This window comes from Taeniopygia guttata, chromosome 37 (genome assembly GCF_048771995.1).
Source record: "Taeniopygia guttata chromosome 37, bTaeGut7.mat, whole genome shotgun sequence".
NCBI classification, from domain to species: Eukaryota; Metazoa; Chordata; class Aves; order Passeriformes; family Estrildidae; genus Taeniopygia; species Taeniopygia guttata.
The window spans coordinates 1,129,520-1,152,676 of NC_133062.1; the positions used below are offsets into that span (position 1 = coordinate 1,129,520).

General features: G+C 59.8%; 3 protein-coding genes across 7 annotated transcripts in view; 1 reads left to right on the forward strand and 2 right to left on the reverse strand.

The window, feature by feature from the left end:
• GYS1 (glycogen synthase 1) overlaps positions 1–1,336 on the reverse strand; it is a 47,481-nt gene extending 46,145 nt beyond the window's left edge. Inside the window, exon 1 of the mRNA XM_072921577.1 lies at positions 1,271–1,336. The gene's annotated coding sequence lies outside the window, so the exon portion shown is untranslated. The remainder of the gene's footprint in view (positions 1–1,270) is intronic.
• Positions 1,337–1,941: 605 nt separating this feature from the next.
• Positions 1,942–10,809, forward strand: RUVBL2 (RuvB like AAA ATPase 2). 3 transcript variants are annotated; one of them, XM_041713079.2, is made up of 15 exons: positions 1,942–2,131; positions 3,101–3,149; positions 3,404–3,459; positions 3,547–3,688; positions 5,080–5,209; positions 5,997–6,063; positions 6,164–6,270; positions 7,092–7,185; positions 7,269–7,392; positions 7,629–7,723; positions 7,837–7,955; positions 8,033–8,152; positions 8,765–8,894; positions 9,824–9,938; positions 10,710–10,809. In XM_041713079.2, exons 1-15 carry the CDS (start codon positions 2,120–2,122, stop codon positions 10,733–10,735), a joined length of 1,386 nt encoding a protein of 461 aa, XP_041569013.1. In that variant the 5' UTR covers positions 1,942–2,119; the 3' UTR covers positions 10,736–10,809. The 3 variants fall into 3 exon arrangements, with proteins under 3 accessions (XP_041569013.1, XP_072777594.1, XP_072777593.1); XM_072921493.1 differs by lacking the exons at positions 1,942–2,131; positions 3,101–3,149; positions 3,404–3,459; positions 3,547–3,688 and adding an exon at positions 4,065–4,083; XM_072921492.1 differs by lacking the exons at positions 1,942–2,131; positions 3,101–3,149; positions 3,404–3,459; positions 3,547–3,688 and adding an exon at positions 4,144–4,187.
• On the reverse strand, positions 10,810–22,069 carry PNKP (polynucleotide kinase 3'-phosphatase). Of its 3 annotated transcripts, XM_072921491.1 has the most exons (16): positions 21,888–22,067; positions 19,818–19,864; positions 18,565–18,837; positions 17,515–17,594; positions 17,370–17,427; positions 15,567–15,674; positions 15,382–15,453; positions 14,697–14,745; positions 14,303–14,373; positions 13,335–13,427; positions 13,153–13,243; positions 12,068–12,129; positions 11,866–11,975; positions 11,657–11,744; positions 11,494–11,555; positions 10,810–10,984 (listed from the first exon to the last, which is right to left on the reverse strand). In XM_072921491.1, exons 1-16 carry the CDS (start codon positions 22,003–22,005, stop codon positions 10,855–10,857), a joined length of 1,512 nt encoding a protein of 503 aa, XP_072777592.1. In that variant the 5' UTR covers positions 22,006–22,067; the 3' UTR covers positions 10,810–10,854. The 3 variants fall into 3 exon arrangements, 1 of the variants encoding a protein (XP_072777592.1); XR_012052623.1 differs by lacking the exon at positions 13,335–13,427 and having other exon boundaries at positions 11,657–11,975; positions 21,888–22,069; XR_012052624.1 differs by lacking the exon at positions 15,567–15,674 and having other exon boundaries at positions 11,657–11,975; positions 21,888–22,068.
• Between the last annotated feature and the right edge of the window lie 1,088 nt (positions 22,070–23,157).

The window sequence follows — 23,157 nt, forward strand, 5'->3', positions numbered from 1 at the left end:
AGTCACGGGAGCCCCAAAATGGGGAACGGGAGCCCCAAAATATCGGGGGAGGTTCCGGCCCTGTGGGGAGGGTGCAAAGCCAAAATTGGGGGGAAAAAGCCAAAAATTGGGGGGGGAAGCCAAAAACTGGGGGGGAAAACCAAAAATTGGGGGGAACCCCAAAAATTGGGGGGTTTGGGGTCACAGGGAGGTCACGGGACCCCCAAAATCGGGATCGGCACCCCCAAAATATCGGGGGAGCGCCCGGACCCGGGGGGAGGGTGAAAAGCCAAAAATTGGGGGAAAAAAGCCAAAAATTCGGGGGGGAAACCAAAAACTGGGGGGGAAAACCAAAAGTTGGGGGGAACCCCAAAAATTGGGGGGCTTGGGGTCACAGGGAGGTCACGGGACCCCCAAAATTTGGAACGGGAGCCCCAAAAATATCAGGGGAGGCTCCGGCCCTGTGGGGAGGGTGAAAAGCCAAAATTGGGGGGAAAAAGCCAAAAATTGGGGGGTAAAAACAAAAATTGGGGGCAAAACTCAAAAATTGGGGCAGAGGAACCCAAAAATGGGGGGGTTGTGGGGGGCACCCCGAAATTTGGGGGGTTTGGGGTCACAGGGAGGTCACAGGACCCTCAAAATGGGGGGGGGGATATGTGGGGGGGTCTTCAGAACTTTTGGCGACCCCAAAAATGGGTCGGAGCAGAATGGGGGGGGATAAAGGGGGGGGGGTCCCCACAATGGAATTCCCACATGGGAACCCCCCCAGGACCCCATAACCCCCTCAGGACCCCCCCCAAAACCCCATAACCCCCACCCAGGACCCCCCTCACCCATGGGACCCCCCCCCAAAACCCCATAACCCCCTCAGGACACCCCCCAGGACCCCATAACCCCACCCAGGACCCCCCTCACCCATGGGACCCCCCCCCCAAAATACCTCATAACCCCCCCAGGACCCCCCAAAAGCCCCCTCAGCCCCTCCCAACCTCCCCCTCCCCCCCAAAACCCCCCTGTGGGACCCCCCCCACCCATGGGTGCCCCCCTGTGCCCCTCCCCCAAACCCTCCCCCCCCCCCCAGGACCCCCCCGAGCCCCCAGCGCCCCCCCCCACCTCACGGGACCCCCCTCAAGGGAGCCCCAAACTTCTCCAGCAACTCCAGGACCCCCCCGGGGACCCCCCCCGGCAGGAGACCCCTCCCCAATTTTGGGGGGGGGGTCCCCCGGTCCTGGGGGGGGGGGGTCCATGTGGGGGGGGGGGTCCCACTTTGGCCGCCCCCCCCTCCCCTCACCTCCCCGCGCTCCCGCAGCTGATCGCGGACTGACCCCTCCCGCCCCCCGTCCGCGCAGGCCACGCCCTCTCCCCCCGCCGCGGCCACGCCCCTCAGCGCTGATTGGTGGAGACGGGGGTGAGAGGGGGGACGGGAGGGAGGGGCGGCACGTGAGGGGGGGGCGGCTTAAAGGGGCAACGGCGCCTTAAAGGGGCAACGGCGGCTTAAAGGGGCAACGGAGAGGGGGAGGGGATTGAGGGGTGTGGGGGGGGACTGGGTGTGGGGGGCGATCTAGGGCGGGTTGTGGGGCTGTGGGGTGTCCATGGGGCGGTTTGTGGGGTGGTTATAGGGCAGGCTGTGGGGCTGGATATGGATATGGGGTAGGTTATGGGGCAGGTTATGGGGCTGTGGGGCTGCTCCAGGGGTGTTAAGGAGTTGTGGGGTGTATGTGGGGCGAGTTACAGCAGAGTTATGGGGTCTGTGAGGCAAGCTGTGGGGCTGGGCGGCGTCTATGGGGCGGTTATGGGGCTTTCTGTGGGGTTTGGGGGCAGGTTTGGGCTCTGGGTCACCTCATGGGGCAGTTGTGGGGCAGTTCTGGCGGGGTGAGGCATCCATGGGGCAGTTACGGGGTTAAGGGCACGTTCTGGTGTCGGGTTCGGAATTTTGGGGCCGCTTTTGGGGTTTTTAGGGCCGATTTTAGGACCGCCCCCCCCTCAGGGGGCCCTCCCGGCGGTGCTGGAGGACCGAGAACCATCGAGAGGCGCGGCCGGAGCGGCGCCGCTCCCGCCTTGGCCCCGCCCATTTCCGGGTCCGAACGTCACTTCCGGCCGGGAGAGCGCGAGGCCAGAGCGGGAGCGGAGCGGCGGCGCCATGGCAACGGCGGTGGGGGAGGGGAACGGGGGGGGTGGGGGGGTCCTGAGGGGGTGGGGGGGTCCTGAGGGGGTGTGGGGGGATCTTGAGGGGGTCCTGAGGGTGTTTGGGGGGGTCCTGAGGGTGTTTGAGGGGGTCCTGGGGGTGTTTGGGGGGTCCTGGGGGTGTTTGGGGGGGTCCTGAGGGGGTGGAGGGGTCCTGAGGGGGTTTGGGGGGGTCTTGAGGGGGTCCTGAGGGGTGTTCGGGGGGGTCTTGAGGGGGTCCTGAGGGGTGTTCGGGGGGGTCCTGAGGGGGTGGGGGGGGTCCTGAGAGGGTTTGGGGGGGTCTTGAGGGGGTCCTGAGGGTGTTTGGGGGGGTCCTGAGGGGGTTTGGGGGGGTCTTGAGGGGGTCCTGATGGTGTTTGAGGGGGTCCTGAGGGGGTGGGGGGGTCCTGAGGGGGTTTGGGGGGGTCTTGAGGGGGTCCTGAGGGTGTTTGGGGGGTCCTGGGGGTGTTTGGGGGGGTCCTGAGGGGGTGACGGGGTCCCGGATTCCCTGAGGGGATTCTTGGGGGGTCTCTGAGGGGATTGAAGGGAATTTGGGTGGTCCCTGAGGGGTCTGAGGGGTTTTGGGGGGGTCCTGAGGGGGTGGGGGGTCCCGGATTCCCTGAGGGGAATTTGGGGAGGATCTCTGAGGGGATTGAAGGGAATTTGGGGGGTCCCTGAGGGGGTAGGGAGGTCTGAGGTGGTCCTGCGGGGGGTCCTGGGGGTGTTTGGGGGGATGCTGAGGAGATTTGGGGGGGTCCTGAGGGTGTTTGGGGGGGTCCTGAGGGGGTGGGGGGGTCCCGGATTCCCTGAGGGGATTCTGGGGGGGTCTCTGAGGGGATTGAAGGGAATTTGGGGGGGTCCCTGAGGGGTCTGAGGGGTTTTGGGGGGGTCCTGAGGGGTTGAAGGGCATCCCTGTGGGAATGGGAGACCCCCAAAGTGACCCCAAATTCCCTCCCAGACCCCCAAAGTTCCGGAGGTTCGGGATGTGACCCGGATCGAGCGCATCGGTGAGACACGACCCCCTCATTTTGGGGGTGTTCTCCCTCTTTTTGGGGACCCCCACCCCATTTTGGGGCTTCAATCCCATTTTTTGGGCAGCTTTAAGTGGCCCCCAGTTGGTGGGCTGGGATATTAAAAATGAGAAAAGGGGGTTCAGAGGAACTCAGAAATTTAGGGGATCACTCCCAGATTTTTGGGGGGGGTTGAGGGGGTCCCCAAAATGTGGGGAGACCCCTTGTGACCCCCCAAATTCCTCCCCCAGGCGCCCACTCCCACATCCGCGGGCTGGGCCTGGATGACGCCCTGGAGCCACGGCAGGTACTGGGATCGGGGAGCTTTGTACCTTTTTGGGGGGCTCTGCACCCCCGGAATTTGGGGGTTCAGCCCCTGTCCGTGCCCCCCCAGGTGTCCCAGGGCATGGTGGGGCAGCTGTCGGCGCGCCGCGCCGCCGGCGTCATCCTGGAGATGATCAAGGAAGGGAAAATCGCCGGGCGCGCCGTGCTGATCGCCGGGCAGCCGGGCACAGGCAAAACGGCCATCGCCATGGGTGGGTGACCCCAAAAACCCCCAAAATATCCCCAGAATATCCCCAGAATATCCTCAAAATATCCCCAAATCCCTGTGCTGATCACCGGCCATGGGCAAAACGGCCATCGCCATGGGTGGGTCACCCCAAAAACCCCCAAAATATCACCAGAATATCCCCAGAATATCCCCAAAATATCCCCAGAATATCACCAAAATATCCCCAGAATATCCCCGAAATACCCCCAAAATATCCCCAAAATATCCCCAGAATATCCCCAAAATATCCCCAGAATATCCCCAAAATACCCCCAAAATATCCCCAGAATATCCCCAAAATATCCCCAGAATATCCCCAAAATATCCCCAAATCCCTGTGCTGATCACTGGGCACGGGCAAAACGGCCATCGCCATGGGTGGGTCACCCCAAAAACCCCCAAAATATCCCCAGAATATCCCCAAAATATCCCCAAATCCCTGTGCTGATCACCAGGCACGGGCAAAACGGCCATCGCCATGGGTGGGTCACCCCGAAAATCCCACGAATATCCCCAAATCCCACCCAAAAACTCCCCCAAATCCCACCCAAAAATATCCCCAAACTCTCCCAAATCCCCCTCCACCTGTTCCAAATCCCCCTCCAACCTCCCTAAATGCCCCCAAATCCCCCCAAACTCCTTCCAAGACCCCCAAACTTCACCCAAGCCCCCTCCAACACCCCTAAACACCCCCAAAACCCTCCCAAATCCTCCTCCAATCCCCCAAAAGTCGCTCAAAACCCTCCCAAATCCCCCTCCAGGCCCCCTAAACACCCCCAAATCCCCCTCCAAGCCCCCCAAATCACCCTCCAACCCCCCTAAACACCCCCAAATTCCCCTCCAACCACCCCTAATTCCTCTCCAACACCCCTAAACATCCCCAAATCCTCCTCCAAGCCCCCCAAATCCCCCTCCAACCAGCCCCCAATCCCCTCCAACCCCCCTAAACACCCCCAAACGCCCCTCCAACCCCCCCAAATCCCCCTCCAACCCCCATAAACTCCCCCAAACCCCCCTCCAAGCCCCCCTAAACACCCCAAATCCCCCTCCAACCCCCCCAAATCTCTTTCCAAGCCTCCCAAATCCCCCTCCAACCAGCCCCCAATCCCCTCCAAACCCCCCAAATCTCCCTCCAACCTCCATAAACTCCCCCAAATCCCCCTCCAAGCCCCCCAAATCCCCCTCCAAGCCCCCCAAATCCCCCTCCAAGCCCCCCAAATCCCCCTCCAACCAGCCCCCAATCCCCTCCAACCCCCCTAAACACCCCCAAATCCCCCTCCAATCCCTCTAAACACCCTCAAATCCCCCTCCAAGCCCCCCAAGTCCCCCCCAAATCCCCCTCCAAGCCCCCCAAACCCCCGTTTTCCCCCGCAGGCATGGCGCAGGCGCTGGGCCCCGACACGCCCTTCACGGCCATCGCGGGCAGCGAGATCTTCTCGCTGGAGATGTCGCGCACCGAGGCGCTGACCCAGGCCTTCCGCCGCTCCATCGGCGTCCGCATCAAGTACGGCCCTTTCGGGGGGTCCCATCCCGATTTTGGGGGTCCCACCCCAATTTTGGGGGTCCCACCTCGCCTTTTGGGGTCCCCACCCCTGTTTTTGTTCTTCCTTCTGGGTGTTTGTCTCATCTGTTTTAAGCTCTGTTTGGTTTTCTCTCAGATTTTGGGGTGTGGTGTCAAATTTTGAGGTCTCCATCCCAATTTTGGGGTCCCCAGCTGCCCCATCCACCCCAATTTTGGGGTTCCCAGCTGCCCCATTTTTTTGGTCACGTTTTATTTTTTCTTACCTTTCATTTTCCTTTCCACTTTGGGCTTTCTTGTTGGCTTTCTTTCTTTTCACTTTCATTCTTTCCACCTAATTTTCATTTTTCTCAGAATTTTGGGGTTTCTTGTCCTAATGTAGCTATTCCCCTTCTCCAAAATCTTTATCAATTTCAGAATCTCCCACTAAATTCCAAAATCTGCCTCCTCATTTTCTGTCTCCACACCACATTTTGTGCTTCCCGCTCCCCATTTTCCTGTTTTGAGCTCAATTTCATCTCTTCTCCTCCTGTTTTGGGGTCCAACACCCCAATTTTGGGGTTCCTTCCCAAAATTTGGGATTCTATCTCAATGTTGGGATCCTCCTGCCCCATTTTGGGGTTTCCATATCCTATTCTGCTACTCTGCACCCCACAAATTTCACTCTCCACCCAATTTTGGGGTTCCCCCACCCCGTTTACATGTCTCAACTCCCAAATTTTGGGGTTCTCCCCTCATTTTTGGGGGGTTCCTCCCTTTTTTTGCCTTACAGGGAGGAGACTGAGATCATCGAGGGGGAGGTGGTGGAAGTCCAGATCGACCGCCCAGCCACCGGCACGGTGAGGGGGGACCCCAAAACCTTCTTTGTGCCCCCAAAATCCCATCAGGGCACCCCAAAATCCCCTCAAGGACCCCCCCAAATTTTTCTCTTTCTCGCAGGGGACCAAAGTGGGGAAGCTGACGCTGAAAACGACAGAAATGGAGACCATTTATGATTTAGGGGCGAAAATGATCGAGGCCCTGAGCAAGGAGAAGGTGCAGGCAGGGTGAGTGGGGGTCACCCAAATTGGGGGGACCCCAAAATTTGAGGGACACCCAGAAATTGGGGTGGGGACCACAGAATTTGGGGGGTGGGGGCTGGAATTGGGGTGGGAGATGATTTAGGAGCTGGGGATAAAGAGATGGAGGGGCTGAGCAAGGAGAAGTGGGGTGAGTAGGGGGACCCCAAAACTAGGGTGAGGGGCCCTGGAATTGGGGTGGGGACCCTGAAATCTGTGGGGAAAAAGAGTGGGAAACGTGAGGGGAGAAAAGGGTGGGAAATGTGAGGGGAGAAAATGGCGGGAACTGTGAGGGGAGAAAATGGCGGGAAACGTGAGGGGAAAAAAAGGTGGGAAATGTGAGGGGAGAAAATGGCGGGAAACGTGAGGGGAGAAAATGGCGGGAAACGTGAGGGGGGAAAAAAGGGCGAGAAATGTGAGGGGAGAAAATGGCGGGAAACGTGAGGGGGAAAAAAGGGCGGGAAATGTGAGGGGAGAAAATGGCGGAACTGTGAGGGGAGAAAATGGCAGGAAACGTGAGGGGAGAAAATGGTGGGAAACGTGAGGGGAGAAAATGGCGGGAAACGTGAGGGGAAAAAAGGGCGGGAAACGTGAGGGGAGAAAATGGCGGGAAACGTGAGGGGAGAAAAGGGCGGGAAACGTGAAGGGAGAAAATGGCCGGAACCGTGAGGGGAGAAAATGGCGGGAAACATGAGGGAAGACAATGGAGGGAACTGTGAGGGGAGAAAATGGCGGGAAACGTGAGGGAAAAAAGGGTGGGGAATGTGAGAAGTGAAAAAAGTACCAGAATTTTTTGTTTCTGTTCCCAGGGACGTCATTACAATTGACAAAGCAACAGGGAAGATCTCAAAGCTAGGACGCTCCTTCACCCGAGCACGGGACTACGACGCCATGGGGGCACAAGTGAGGTTTTTGGGGGGTCTCTGGGGGGTGCAGTGGGGGTTTTGGCATGGCTCTGACCCCCTGAATTCTCCCTCCCTCCCCAGACGAAATTCGTGCAGTGCCCTGACGGGGAGCTGCAGAAGCGGCGCGAGGTCGTTCACACGGTGTCGCTGCACGAGATCGATGTCATCAACTCCCGCACCCAGGGCTTCCTCGCCCTGTTTTCGGGTACCCTCAGACCCCAAAACTGACCCCAAAATCCTCCAACTGTCCCTCATCCAGCTCAGGGCTTCCTTGTCCTCTTCTTAGATATGCCCAGACTCCCAAAACTGCTCCTGGCGCCCCCATACAGCATCTAACCCACCCCAGGGGTTCTGAGCCTTCTTTCCGGGTACTCTCAGACCCCAAAACTGCACCTGGGACCCCCAAAACAGCCCCTGACCCCCCCCAAATCCCAAATCCAGGTGACACGGGTGAGATCAAGCCAGAGGTGCGGGAGCAGATCAACGCCAAAGTGGCCGAGTGGCGTGAGGAGGGCAAGGCCGAGGTCATCCCTGGGGTAAGTTCTGACCCCCAAAACCTTCCTGGGAACCCCCAAAACTCCATTGGGGATCACCAAGAGCACCAAAACCCCCTCGAGGATCATCAAGAGCCCCCCCCAAAACCCCCCAGGTGTTGTTCATCGACGAGGTTCACATGTTGGACATCGAGAGCTTCTCGTTCCTCAACCGGGCCCTGGAGAGCGACATGGCGCCCGTGCTGATCATGGCCACGAACCGCGGCATCACCAGGTAGCTGAGCACACCTGGGCAACACCTGGGCACCCCCAAACCTCAGGTGAACCCCCTCATCTCCACGTGTCCCTCAGGATCCGAGGCACTGCCCACCGCAGCCCCCACGGGCTCCCCTTGGATCTGCTGGACCGGCTGCTGATCATCGCCACGGCCCCGTACGGCGACAAGGAGACGCGGCAGATCCTCAAAATCCGGTGGGACACCCCAAAAATACACCTGGGCACCCCTAAATCCTCCTTGACACAGCCCAAACCACGCCCTGACACACCTGGGCACCCCAAAAAGCATCGTCACAGCTTTTATGGGGAGAAAGAGACCCCGAAGATCTTCAAGATAGGGTGGGAACACCAAAAATCATCTCTGACACCCCCAAAATCAACCTGAACTCTGAAACCCACCTGGACACCCAAAATGCCCTGAACCTTAAACATGGCTGGTGTCCCTCAGCACACCTGGGGTGCCCAATAATCCTCTGCAGGTTACCCCCAAAATCCTTGTCACCCCAAAAGCCTCCTGAGGTACCTCATAGCTCTCCATGTGCCCCAATCACTCTTGGGGTGCCCCTTAACTCCCTCAGAGTCCCCTCAGACACCCCAAAACCCCCTCTGGGCTACCCCGAATCCCCACAAGGTGCCCCCCAAGCCCTTAAGGACCCCCCCAGTTGCCAACCTGGGTCCTCATCATCCCCCCTGGGTACCCCATAACCGCATTGGGTTGCCCCCAGGCCCTTTTTGGGTCCCCCCTGCCCCTTTTTAGGGGATCCTTCAGCCATTTTGGGGGTCCCCCTGACTGGTTTGGGGGCGCAGATGTGAGGAAGAGGACGTGGAGATGACGGAGGACGCGTACGCGGTGCTGACCCGCATCGGGCTGGAGACGTCGCTGCGCTACGCCATGCAGCTCATCACCGCCGCCAGCCTGGTGGCCAGGAAACGCAAGGTGGGCACCCCAAATCCCGAGGACACCCCAAAATCTGGGGAATGGGATCCCAAAACTGGCGTCAGGAGGTGGTGTGGGACCCCAAATTGATGGGGCAGCATTGAGGGGCTTAGACACGAGGTGCTGAGGGAGGTTTGGGGGGCTCTGGGGGAGGTTTGTGGTGACACAGGGGTGGAGTGGGGGGGTCAGTGTGGATTTGGGGTGCTCCTGATGGTTTGGGGTCACATATGAGGTTTGGGAAAAGGGTGGGAAACATGAAGGGAAAAAAGAATGGGAAACGTGAGGGGAAAAAAGGGCGGGAATCGTGAGGGGAAAAAGAGCGGGAATCGTGAGGGGAAAAAGAGCGGGAAACGTGAGGGGAAAAAGAGCGGGAAATGTGAGGGGAAAAAAGAGCGGGAATCGTGAGGGGAAAAAAGGGCGGGAAATGTGAGGGGGGAAAAGGGCGGGAAATGTGAGGGGGGAAAAGGGCGGGAAACGTGAGGGGAAAAAAGGGCGGGAATCGTGAGGGGAAAAAAGAGCGGGAATCGTGAGGGGAAAAAGAGCGGGAAACGTGAGGGGGAAAAGGGCGGGAAACGTGAGGGGGGAAAAGGGCGGGAAACCTGAGGGGAAAAAGAGCGGGAATCGTGAGGGGAAAAGGGCAGGAAACGTGAGGGGAGAAAAAAGTGGGAAGCTAAGGGAAAAAAAGGAGACATGAGGGGAGAAAAAGGGTGGGAAACAGGAGAGAAAAGGGTGGGAAATGTGAGGGGAGAAAAAGGTGGGAAACATGAGGGGGGAAAAAAGGAAACGTGAAGGCAAAAAAGGGCGGGAAACATGAGGAGAGGAAAAAAGGCAGGAAACACAAGGGGAAAAAGAGTGACAGACTGGAAAAGAGAGTGGGAAGTGCGAGGTGAAATATTTTGGGGTCCCTGCTGATGTTGGTGTCCTGGCAGGGCGCGGAGGTGGGCGTGGAGGACATCAAACGCGTTTATTCCCTGTTCCTGGACGAGTCGCGCTCCACGCAGTACATGAGGGAGTACCAGGAGGCTTTTCTGTTCAACGAGCTCCGTGAGTGTCTGGGGACACTGGGGGGACAGCTGGGGGACACCTGGGGGTCTCCAAAACAGGGTGGGTAACGTGGGGCAACATGGAGGGGCAGCAGGGAGGTGTAAAAATGGGAGAAAATTGTGGTAAACGGCCGAAAATTAGGGGATAGGGAGTGGAAATGAATGAATGGAAATGAAGTGGAAGGAATGAAGGAAAAATAAGAGATTTGAGCAAAGCAGGAGGAGAAAAATGGTAAAAATTGATGGAATTTTGGTTAAAATAATGGATGGCAAAATCAGGACAAAAAGGGGCAAAAACGGGAGAAGTAGAGGGAAAAATGTGCCAAATGGGGCAAAATGTGAGAAATTTAGTTAAAAATGGGGAAATTGGGTAAGCTTGGGAGAAATAAGATAAAAGATAAGGAATTGGGGCAAACATAGGGCAAGCTGAGTAGGAATGGATTAAAAATTAGGGGCAATGGAATACAAAATGAAGAAATGGGAGGAAGAGGAAAAAATTGGGTAAAAATAAAAGAATTAGCCAGGAATTGCATAAATAGGGAAAAAACAGGGTCAAACTTGGGGGCAAAGGGTTGAAAGTGGAAGAAATTAGACAAAAATTGGGAAAACCAAGTAAAAAATGGTAAAATTAAATAAAAATTAGAGAAATGGGGCAAAAATAATTGAAAACGGGATGGTAAAAATCCAAAAAATGGGAGCAAAAGGGTAAATTGGGGGGACTTGGGGATATTGGGGGGTCCCTGACCCAGCTCCTCTCCCCTTCTTTCCACAGAGGGTGAATCCATGGAAACGCCGTGACACCTCCCCAACACTGTCCCTCCCCCACTGCCTCTCCCCCACTTTGTACAATAAATCTGATTTAGAGCCAAAAATTAGGGGAGGAGCAGTGCCTTTATTTGGGGGTTCAGTGGGGGTCTTCATCCATCGCTGAACTGGAAGAAGAGGCGCCTTCGTTGGGGGTCTGGGGGATCCCCAAAATGGGGCACAAAGGGGATCTGGAGGATTTGGGAGAAGCCTTCGGAGAGGTCGGGGGCCACAAATTGTTTCCTGAGGGGGAGGAAATGGGGGAAAATCACCCGGATTTGGGTAAAGTGGGAGGAGAAACAGCTCCAGATGGGGGAAAACACAGCAAAAATGGGATAAACCCACCCAAGATAGGAGAAAGGAGGGGAGAAAGAGGAAAAGGTAAAAGCACACCCCAAATGAGAAAGAGTAGAATAGGGAAGAACCCCCAAAACTGGGAAAGAGGCAAAAATAGGAAAAATGGAACAAAAAAAAAAGTAATGGGGCTAAATAACGGGGAAAAGAGCAAGACCCCCCAAACCAGCCCCAAATTCCCCCCACCCCCCCAAAGCCTGTCTAAACCATCCCTACAGAGCTCCCAAAACACCTCAGATGCCCCAAAATTCCTCTCAGATCCCCCAAATCCCCTCCAAGCCCCTTTCAATCATTCCCCAGGGATCCCCAAAATGCTCCAGATCCCCCAAAATTCTCCCTGGGTCCCCCCAGGCACATCCAAATCACTCCAGACCCCCCCAAACCCAGTCCCCTCTCACTTGTAGCTGAACAGAACAGCGTCAGTGACGGGGACGTGGCCACTCTGCGTCATATCCCGGAACTTTTTTGGGGTAAAAACCCGAAGAAAAAGGTTCAGGGTGTGCTGAGGGTTCATCCTCACCCTCGGGAGGAGGATCAGGACCCCCTCAGACCCCTCCTCACCCTGCAGTTGTGCCGCGCCTGCTCCAGGCTCGCCGTGAACTGGAGGCACCGACATGGCACCGCAGCCTCCCGGGCACAGGACACGAACCTGGGGGAGCAGGGCGGGTCAGGGGGTCCCCAAAACCCCAGAAAGTGTCCCAGTGCCCTCCCAGTGCCCTCCCAGTGCCATCCCAGTACCCTCCCAGTGCCTTCCCAGTGCCCAGACTGGCCTTTGCCGTGATTCAGGGTCAGGGTTGGTGTTGTCGACGACGACGGCGCGGCCCCGAGCCAGGGCGGCCGAGCAGGCAGAGACACAGCGCTGCCACGAGCCCAGCGTGTCCTGGGGGTGGCACCGAGGTCACACTGGGCTCAAGGCACAGACACAACATGGCCATGAGCCCAACATATCCTGGAGGTCACACAGGAACTCACCCTGTTCACGTATTCATATCCTGCGGGGATCAGGTGCCGCTTCACGAAAGTGGATTTGCCGGCTGAGGGGAAAATTGTTTCCTCTCACATTTCCCACAGTTTCCAACCCTTTTTCTCCCCTCACATTTCCCTGCCCTTTATTCTCTCACGTTTTCTGCTCTTTTTTCCCCTCACATTTCCCACTCTTTTTTCCCCTCACGTTTCCCGCTCTTTTTCCCCCTCACGTTTCCCGCTCTTTTTTCCCTCACATTTCCCGCTCATTTTCCCCTCACATTTCCCGCTCTTTTTCCCCTCACGTTTCCCGCTCTTTTTTCCCCTCAAGTTCCCGCTCTTTTTCCCCCCTCACGTTTCCCGCTCTTTTTTCCCCTGAAGTTTCCCGCTCTTTTTTCCCCTCACCTTTCCCGCTCTTTTTTCCCCTGAAGTTTCCCGCTCTTTTTTCCCCTCACGTTTCCCGCTCTTTTTTCCCCCTCACGTTTCCCGCTCTTTTTTCCCCTCACATTTCCCGCCCTTTTTTCCCCTGAAGTTTCCCGCTCTTTTCCCCCTCACGTTTCCCGCTCTTTTTTCCCCTCAAGTTTCCCGCTCTTTTTCCCTCATGTTTCCCGCTCTTTTTTCCCTCACGTTTCCCATTCTTTTTTCCCCTCGTGTTTCCTGCCCTTTTCTCCCATTGTTTTCTTGCCCTTTTCTCCCCTCACATTTCCCACTCTTTTTTCCCCTCTTTTCCTGTCCTTTTCTCATGTTTCCCCCACTTTTCCCCTTCACTGTTCCCACCATTTTCTCCCTTTACAGTTCCCACTCCTTTCTCTCCTCACGCTTCCGACCCTTTTTGGCCTTCATGTTTCCCGCCATTTTTCCCTCCATTTTCGTTCCTCTTTTTGCCCATTAGGGCTCGGAACCAGAGCTGGGTCAGCAGCCGGTGCAGCGGTCAGTGCAGTGGTCACTGCAGCGGTCAGCAGCCCGTGCAGCGGTCAGTGCAGTGGTCAGAGACCGGTGCAGCGGTCAGCAGCCCGTGCAGCGGTCAGCGGCCGGTGCAGTGGTCAGTGCAATGGTCAGCAGCCCGAGCAGGGCTCAGGTCAGTGGTCACTCACCCCCAGGGAAGCCGACGGTCAGCAGCACCTCCGGCCTGTCCGACACCAGCTCGTCCTCAGGCAGCTCCTGGGGAACTTTGTCCAGGTCACGCTGCGGACAAAGGTCAAAGGTCAGGATTGGGGACAGGCTCAGGGGCTGCTCTTGGGGTCAGTGGTCATTTTTGGGGTCAGTGGTCACTCACGGGGTCGAAGGCCGGGAGGTCAAAGGGCGCCGGAGCCCAGCCCAGGAACGTTTCCTCAGGAGTCAGGAAGCGCAGCCCCGCGTTGAGAGCGAACTGGGAACACTGGGATCAACTGGGAGAACTGGGGGGCAAATGGGAGGGACTGGGGGGTGAACTGGGAACACTGGGGTCAACTGGGGTCAACTGGGGGAACTGGGGAGGGACTGGGGGGTGAACTGGGGGCACTGGGGTCAACTGGGGTCAACTGGGGGGCAAATGGGAGGGACTGGGGGGTCAACTGGGGGCACTGGGATCAACTGGGCGAACTGGGGGGTAAATGGGAGGGACTGGGCGGTGAACTGGGGGCACTGAGGTCAACTGGGGGAACTGGGGAGGGACTTAGGGGGTGAACTGGGGGTACTGGGGTCAACTGGGGTCAACTGGGGGAACTGGGGAGGGACTGCGGGGTGAACTGGGAGCACTAGGGTAAACTGGAGGAACTGGGGGGTAAATGGGAGGGACTGGGGGGTGAACTGGGAACACTGGGGATCAACTGGGGGAACTGGGGGGCAAATGGGAGGGACTGGGGGCTGAACTGGGAACACTGGGATCAACTGGGGGAACTGGGGGGTAAATGGGAGGGACTAGGGGGTCAACTGGGGGCATTGGGGTCAACTGGGGTCAACTGGGGGAACTGGGGAGGGACTTGGGGGGTGAACTGGGGGCACTGGGATCAACTGGGCAAACTGGGGGGTGACTGGGGGGGTGAACTGGGGTCAACTGGGAGGGACTGGAGGGGCACAGAAGACCCCTGGGTCATGAACTGGGTGTACTGGGAGGGGCACAGGGTGGAGCTATCAGGGATTTGGGGGTGCCGGGGGGGATTTGGGGGTGCTGGGGGGGATTTGGGGGTGCTGGGGGGATGCCCAGGGATTCTGGAGGGTCCCAAGGGGTTTGGGGGGGTCCCCAAGCAGGTTTTGGGGTCGCACCAAGCGGTCGCTGCAGGAGAAATCCTTTTTCTTCCGCCCCGGGGCCCAGTTTGGGGGGCGACCAGCAGCGTCTGGGGGAAAATGAGAGGTTGGGGAGGTGCTGGGACCCCAAAAATGCACCCAGAAACCCAAAAATGCACCCAGGACCCCAAAAATGCACCCAGGACCCCCTAAAATACACCCAGGAACCCCCCACCCAGTGCCCCTTCTGAGCATCGCAATACCACCATAGTGTCCCCAAAATTCCCCCAGGACCCCCAAAACATCACCAAAATTCCCCCAGGACCCCCAAAACTTCCCCAGAATTCCCCCAGGACCCCCAAAATTTCCCCAAAATTCCCCCAGGACCCCCAAAATTTCCCCAAAATTCCCCCAGGACCCCTCACGTGCTCACCCCCCACGTAGAAACTGTCGGGCACCGACACCGTCACGTCCCCGTTCGCCTGCGGGACCCAAACCAGTGAGCCCAGTTCACACCAGTTCACACCAGTTCACACCAGTGACCCCCCCCAACAGCTCCCAGTGCCCCCTCCTCAGTCCCCAACAACCTCCCAATAACTCCCAATGCCCCCAGTAGCTCCCAGTCCCTGCCAATCCTCTCCCAGTACTTCCCAGTGCTCCCCAATCCCCTGCAATCCTTTCCCAGTTCCTCCCAGTACCCTCCCAGTGCCCCCCAGCTCCTTCCCAGTAACTCCCAGTAGCTCCCAGGCCCTGCCAACCCCCTCCCAGTTCCCCCCAGTCCCTTCCCAATGGCCACCCTCAGTCTCTCCCAGCCCCCTCCCAGTGCCCCCAGTCCCCTCCCAGTACATCCCAGTGCCCCCAGTCACTCCCAGCACCCTCCCAGTGCCCCCAGTGCCCTCCCAGCACCCTCCCAGTGCCCCCCAGTCCCCTCCCAGTCCCCTCCCAGTCCTCACAGTCCCCTCCCAGCACCCTCCCAGTGTTCCCCAGTCCCCTCCCAGTCCTCCCAATCCCCTCCCAGTGCCCTCCCAGTCCCCTCCCAGTGCCCCCCAGTCCCTCCCAGTGCCCCCCAGTCCCCTCCCAGTCCCCTCCCAGTGCCCCCCAGTCCCTCCCAGTCCCACCTCCTCACACAGGTGGTCCCACATTCCCAGCACTGGTTTCCTGTAAATCCCCGGCCCCGTGGCCACCAACACCTGAATTGAGGGGGAAGGGGGGAGTCAAACACCTCAGGGAGGGAACTCCGGACCCTCGAGGGGGGATCCCCGAGTTTGGGGGTGTCCCAGGGGGGTTTGGGGGTCCCCCAGACCTGCAGGGCCACCCCGAGCTGCTGCATCACCGCCTCCACCTTGGCCTGGAACAGCTCCGGGCGCAGCCGGCCCCGGGAGATGCCCAGCTGGTTGGTGAACACCACGAGCTGGGGAGGGGGCAAAAAGTGGGGTTTGGGGGGATTGTGGGGGGGTCTTGAGGGGATCATGAGGGTCTGAGGGGGAATTTAGGGGTTTGGAGGAGCCCCTGAGGGGTTTGGGGGGGCTTTGGGAGCTCAGGGGGTCTTGGGGTGGAACCTGGTGGGGGGGGTTTAGGGGGCTCTGGAGGGGTTTGGAGGAGCCCCTGAAGGATTTGGGGGCTCTTGGGGGGGCTTTAGGAGCTCAGTGGGTCTTGGGGTGGAACCTGGCAGGGGGTTTAGGGGGGTCTGGAGGGGTTTGGAGGAGCCCCTGAGGGGTTTGGGGGTTCCTGGGGGGGCTTTGGAGTTCAATGGGGTCTTGGGGTGGATGCTGGGGGGTCTTAAGGGGCCTTTGGAGGGGTTTGGAGGAGCCCCTGAAGGATTTGGGGGCTCTTGGGGGGGCTTTGGGGGCTCAATGAGGTCCTGGAGAGGAACCTGAGGGGGCTTTAGGGGGCTCTAGAGGGGCTCAGTGGGGTTTGGGGGTTCCTGGGGGGGCTTTGGAGCTCAATGGGGTCTTAGGGTGGATCCTGGGGGGGTTTTAGGGGGCTCTAGAGGGGTTCAGTGGGGTTTGGGGGGCTCCTGGGGGGGGCTTTGGAGCTCAGTGGGTCTTGGGGTGGAACCTGGCAGGAGGTTTAGGGGGGTCTGGAGGGGTTTGGAGGAGCCCCTGAAGGATTTGGGGGCTCTTGGGGGGCTTTGGGAGCTCAGTGGGGTCTTGGGGTGGATGCTGGGGGGTCTTAAGGGGCCTTTGGAGGGGTTTGGAGGAGCCCCTGAAAGATTTGGGGGCTCTTGGGGGGGCTTTGGGGGCTCAATGAGGTCCTGGGGAAGAACCTGAGGGGGTTTTAGGGGGCTCTAGAGGGGTTCAGTGGGGTTTGGGGGGCTCCTGGGGGGGCTTTGGGGGCTCAGTGGGGTCTTGGGGTGGATCCTGGGGGGCTTTAGGGGGCTCTAGAGGGGTTCAGTGGGGTTTGGGGGGCTCCTGGGGGGGCTTTGGGAGCTCAGTGGGGTCTTATGGTGGAACCTGGGGGGCTTTAGGGGGCTCAGGAGGGGTTTGGAGGAGCCCCTGAGGGGTTTGGGGGCTCTTGGGGGGGCTTTGGGAGCTCAGGGGGTCTTGGGGTGGAACCTGGCAGGGGGTTTAGGGGGGTCTGGAGGGGTTTGGAAGAGCCCCTGAAGGATTTGGGGGCTCTTGGGGGGGCTTTGGGGGCTCAGTGAGGTCCTGGGGAGGAACCTGAGGGGGCTTTAGGGGGCTCTAGAGGGGCTCAGTGGGGTTTGGGGGTTCCTGGGGGGGCTTTGGAGCTCAGTGGGGTCTTGGGGTGGATGCTGGGGGATCTTAAGGGGCTTTTGGAGGGGTTTGGAGAAGCCCCTGAGGGGTTTGGGGGCTCCTGGGGGGGCTTTGGGAGCTCAGTGGGGTCTTGGGGTGGATGCTGGGGGGTCTTTAGGGGGCTTTGGAGGAGCCCCTGAGGGGTTTGGGGGCTCTTGGGGGGGCTTTGGGAGCTCAGTGGGGTCTTATGGTGGAACCTGGGGGGCTTTAGGGGGCTCAGGAGGGATTTGGGGGGGGCTTTGGGGGCTCAAGGGGGTCTTGTGGGATTTGGGGTGGGGGATCTTAAAGGGTTTGGGGGGTCCTGAAGTGATTTGGGGTCCCCAGGTGTGGAATTTTGGGGAGGGGGGTCTCACCTTATACCCCTCATCCTGCAGCTGTTTCAGCTTCTTGGGGATCTGAGGATACAAAATCCTGTGGGGTGGGAAAAAAACGAAATAAAAAGCGAGTGGGACCCCAAAAACGGCCCCCAGGACCCCCCAAAAAATGCCCCCCGCTCACCTCCAGTCGTCGGGGCTGGTGGGAAACACCTTCCCCGAGCGGGTGGTGATGAGGGTCCCGTCCAGGTCGAACCCCGCAATCTGGGGGGGGGTCCCCAAAAAAAATGAGGGGTCATGGACAGTGGGGATACCCCAGGAACCCCAAATCCCAACCCAGACCCCCCACACCGGAACTTTGGGGGGGTTTCAGCCATTGAAAGGGTTGTTTGGGGGTCTTTGTGAGGGAAAAAGGGGTGATTTGAGATTTGGGGGGGCTGAGGGGTTCTGGAATGGGATTTGGGGGGGTCTGAGTGCACTGAGGGGTCCTGGGGTGGGATTTAGGGGGGTCTGAGGGGTCGTGGGGTGGGATTTGGGGGGGGTCTGAGTGCATTGAGGGGTCCTGGAAGGGGATTTGGGTGGTCTGAGGGGTCCTGGAGTGGGATTTGGGGGGTCTGAGTGCGTTGAGGGGTCTTGGAGTGGGATTTGGGGTGGTCTGAGAGTGTTTGAGGGGTTCTGGAAGGGGATTTGGGGGGTCTGAGGGTGTTGAAGGGTTTTGGGAGGGGATTTGGGGGGGGGTCTGAGCGTATTGAGGGGTCCTGGGTGGGATTTAGGGGGGGTCTGAGGGGTCGTGGGATGGGATTTTGGGGGGTCTGAGAGTGTTTGAGGGGTCCTGGAAGGGGATTTGGGGGGTCTGAGGGGTCCTGGGGTGGGATTTGGGGGGGTCTGAGAGTGTTTGAGGGGTCCTGGAAGGGGATTTGGGGGGTCTGAGGGGTCCTGGGGTGGGATTTGGGGGGGTCTGAGTGCACTGAGGGGTCCTGAAAGGGAATTTGGGGGGTCTGAGGGGTCTTGGGGCGGGATTTTGGGGGATCTGAGAGAATTTAGGGGCACTGAGGTGTCTGGAGTGGGATTTGGGGAGACTTTGGGGGGTTCAGGGGTTTGTGGGCTGAAGTTTGGGGAGCCCCATTGGGGTTGGGGGTCTGAGGGGGGAATTTTGGGGATTTGGGGGGGGCTCTGAAATGGGGGGGGCTGGGCACAGGACCCCAAATCCATCCCCCCAAAATCCCCCCCGTACCTTGGTGCTGGGCTGGAGCCCTGAGGGGGTGAAGATGAGGAGGGGTCCCAGTTTCTGCCACCCCCCCCGGGAGGGGCTTTGGGGGGCTCTGCGGGCCGGGGGGGGCTCCTCGGGGGGGCTGGCGGGGCGTTTTTTGGGGTGGGGGGTCCCCTCGAAGTGCAGCACCAGGGGGTACCTCCCGTTCACCAGCAGCAGCGTCTGCCCCGGGGCGAGGGTCCCGCAGCCCCCCCGGGCCAGCACCGAGCCCCCCACCGAGCTGGGGTTCACCCCGCGCTGGGGAGGGAAGGGTTAAAGGAGAGTTAAAGACCCCCCCCAAAAAATCTACCCCAAAATGAACCCCAAAATCCCATAAATCCCTCCCAAATCTGGGGTTCACCCCACGCTGGGGAGGGAAGGGTTAAAGAGGAGTTAAAGACCCCCCCCAAAAAATCTACCCCAAAATGAACCCCAAAATCCCATAAATCACCCCAAAACTGGGGTTCACCCCACGCTGGGGAGGGAAGGGTTAAAGAGGAGTTAAAGACCCCCCCCCCCCCAAAAAAAATCTACCCCAAAATGAGCCCCAAAATCCCATAAATCCCCCCAAAACTGGGGTTCACCCCACGCTGGGGAGGGAAGGGTTAAAAGGGGGACCTAAAGACCCCTCCCCAAAAAACCCACCCCAAAATGAGCCCCAAAATCCCATAAACCCCCCAGGACCCCCCAAAATCTCCCCCATGGTCCCCCAAAACTCCTCCAGGACCCCTCAAACTCCCCCCAGGACCCCCCAAACCCTCTCAGATCCCCCCCAAAACCCCCCAGGACCCCCCAAACCCTCTCAGGTCCCCCCCAAAACTCCTCCAGGACCCTTCAAACCCCCCCAGGACCCCCCAAACCCTCTCAGATCCCCCCCAAATTCCCCCAGGACCCCCCAAAACCCCTTTAAGCACCCTCAAAACTCCTCCAGGACCCCTCAATTCCCCCCCAGGACCCCCCAAACCCTCTCAGGACCCCCCAAATCCCCCCAGGACCCCCCAAAACCCCTTTGAGCACCCCCAAAACCCCTCCAGGTCCCCCCAAACCCTCTCAGGACCCCCCAAACCCTCTCAGATCCCCCCCAAATTCCCCCAGGACCCCCCAAAACCCCTTTAAGCACCCTCAAAACTCCTCCAGGACCCCTCAATTCCCCCCCAGGACCCCCCAAACCCTCTCAGGACCCCCCAAATCTCCCCAGATCCCCCCAAAACCCCCCAAATCCCCCCAAGTCCCCCCACCTGTGTGACCCGGGCCGTGCCCTCGGCGTAGTTGGCCACGATCTCCACTGTGGGGAGGGGGCAAATTTGGGGACCCCCTCTGAGCCCCCCAAAATTCGGGGAGGGGAGGGGGAACCCCCAAAAGTGTCCCCAGAGCCTGGGGGGGGACTGGGGGGGGATTTGGGGGGTCCTATAAAGGAATATCTGGGGTTCTGAGGGTGAAATTTGGGGGTTCTGAGGATGAAATTTGTGGGTTTTGGGGGTGAATTTGGGGATTCTGGGGGGGGAAATATTTGGGGGTCAGATTTTGGGGGTCTTGGAAGGTGAATTTGGGGGTTTTGAGGGTGAATTTGGGGATTCTGGGGGGGGTGAATATTTAGAGGTCCTGGGAGGTGAATTTGAGGGTCTTGAGGGGGAAAATTTGGGGGTTCTGGGGTGGAATTTGGGGGTCCTGGGGGGTGAATTTGGGGGTCTTGGGGGGGAAATTTGGGGATTATGGGGGGGAAATTTGGGGGTTCTGGGGTGAAATTTGGGGGTCCCAGAGGGTGAATTTAGGGGTCTTGGGGGGGGGGATATTTGGGAGTCCTAGGGGGGAAAATTTGGGGGTCTTGGGTGGGAATATTTGGGGGTCCTGGGGGTGAATTTGGGGGTCCCAGAAGGTGAATTTGAGGGTCCTGGGGGGAGAATTTGGGGGGTGAATTTTGGGGTCCTGGGGGTTGAATTTGGGAGCCTCGGGGGTAGAATTTGGGCAGTGAATTTTGGGGTCCTGACGAGGAATTTGGGGCACCTGGGGGGTGAATATTTAGGGGTCCTGGGGGAGAATTTGGGGGTGAATTTGAGGGTCCTGAAGGTGAATTTGGGGGTCCTGGGGGGTGATTTTGGGGGTTCTGGGGGGTGAATTTTGGGGGTACTGAGGGTGATTTTGGTGTTCCTGGGAGGTGAATTTGGGGGGTGAATTTTGGGGTTCATGTGGGGTGAATTTGGGGGGTGAATTTTGGGGGTCCTGAGGGGTGAAATTTGGGGGTCCTGAGGGTGATTTTGGGGTTCCTGGGAGGTGAATTTGGGGGTGAATTTGGGGGTCCTGAGGGTGAATTTGAGGGTTCTGGGGGGTGAATTTTGGGGGTCCTGAAGGTGATTTTGGTGTTCCTGGGAGGCGAATTTGGGGGGTGAATTTGGGGTTCCTGTGGGGTGAATTTGGGGGGTGAATTTTGGGGGTCCTGAGGGGTGAAATTTGGGGGTCCTGAGGATGATTTTGGGGTTCCTGGGGGGTGAATTTGGGGAGTTAATTTGGGGGTTCTGAGGGTGATTTTGGGGTTCCTGGGGGGTGAATTTGGGGAGTGAATTTGGGGTTCCTGGGGGGTGAATCTGGGGGTCCTGAGGGTGAATTTGAGGGGTCCTGGGGGGTGAATTTGGGGTTCCTGTGGGGTGAATTTGGGGGTCCTGGGGGGTGAATCTGGGGGTCCTGAGGGTGAATTTGATGGGTCCTGGGGGGTGACTTTGGGGTTCCTGGGGGGGTAAATTTGGGGAGTGAATTTGGGGGTCCTGGGGGGTGAATCTGGGGGTCCTGAGGGTGAATTTGAGGGGTCCTGGCGGTGAATTTGGGGTTCCCGTGGGGTGAATCTGGGGCGGTTTCCGTGACCCATAGGTGGGCGGGGGGGGGTCCCGGTGCTCAGCACTGAGGGGGTCCCGGGAGGGGTCCTGAGGGGGTCCCGGGGGGGTCCCGGGGGGATCCTGAGGGGGTCCTGAGGGGTCCCGGGGGGATCCTGAGGGGGTCCTGAGGAGGTCCTCAGGGGGTCCCGGGGAAGGGGGGTCTTGAGGGGATCCCGGGAGGGTCCCGGGGGGATCCTGAGGGAGTCCCGGGGGGATCCTGAGGGGGTCCTGAGGGGGTCCTGAGGGGGTCCTGAGGGGTCCCGGGGGAATCCTGAGGGGGTCCCGGGAGGGTCCCGGGGGACTCTGAGGGAGTCCCGGGGGGAGGTCCCGGGAGGGTCCTGAGGAGGTCCTCAGGGGGTCCCGGGGAAGGGGGGTCCTGAGGGGATCCCGAGGGGGTCCCGCCGGCTCTGAGGGGGTCCCGGGGGGGTTCCCCGCACCCACCCTGCTGCCGAGAGCACTTGCGGTCGGTGACGCCGGTGAGCGGCCCGCGGCCCAGCACCACGGGCTGCCCGTCGGGCAGCGGCACGGGCCCGGCGAGGCCGCGCAGCTCGGCCCGCATGGCGGCGGCAGGACCCGAACCAGAACCAGAACCGGGACCCGAACCCAAACCGGGACCGGGACCGGGACCGGGACCAGGACCCCGCCGCCTCCTCCCGGTGGCGTGACGTCACTTCCGCCACGCGGCCCCGCCCCCTTGTCGTTCCGTTCCCGCCTTTTTTCGCCCTTGCACGCTGCAAAGCCACGCCCCTTTATTTGTTAGCCACGCCCCCTTAAGGGCAGGACCACGCCTCTTGTCGCCTGCAAGGCGACTTCCGGTCCTGCTACGCCGCTGCTTCCGGTGGGTTCAGCGTCATCGCGCCCTCTGGCGGTGGAGGACTGGGTGGGTCCTCCAAGGGTGGGGGGGAGAATGGGAGGGGACTGGGATGGACTGGGATGGACTGGGAGGGGTTTGAGGGGCACTGGGATGGACTGGGAGGGACTGGGAGGGGTTTGAGGGGCACTGGGAGGGGTTTGGGGGGCAGTGGGATGGACTGGGAGGGACTGGGAGGGGTTTGAGGGGCACTGGGAGGGACTGGGAGGGGTTTGGGGGGCACTGGGATGGACTGGGAGGGACTGGGAGGGGTTTGGGGGGCACTGGGAGGGGACTGGGAGGGACTGGGAGGGGTTTGGGGGGCACTGGGAGGGAGACTGGGAAGGTCTGGGAGAGGTTTGGGGGTCACTGGGATAGACTGGGAGGGACTGGGAGGGGTTTGGGGGTCACTGGGAGGGGACTGGGAAGGACTGGGAGGGGTTTGAGGGGCACTGGGATGGACTGGGAGGGACTGGAAGAGGCTACTTTGGGGTCACCCCTCCCCCCCACCCCCAGCTGGGACCCCAAAATATGAACCTGCTGACTCAGCATGACCCCCCCGTGACCCCTGTGACCCCCCCCACGACCCCCGCTGTGCCACCAAGTGTCACCTTTATTGCCGGGGGGGGGGGTTGGTGTGACACGGCCGGGGTGGGGGTGGGGGTGGGGGGGGTCAGCAGAGGTGGCCTTGGTGGCCTCGGTGGCCTCGGTGGCCTTGGTGGCCTTGGTGGCCTCGGTGGCCTCGGTGGCCTCGGTGTCCCCCGTGTGTCCCCCGTGGGTCCCGACGTGGCCTCGGGGTCCCCATGGAGCTCTTGTTCCCCTCCCCCCACCCCCCAGTTTGGCTTCGTTCACCCCAGTTCG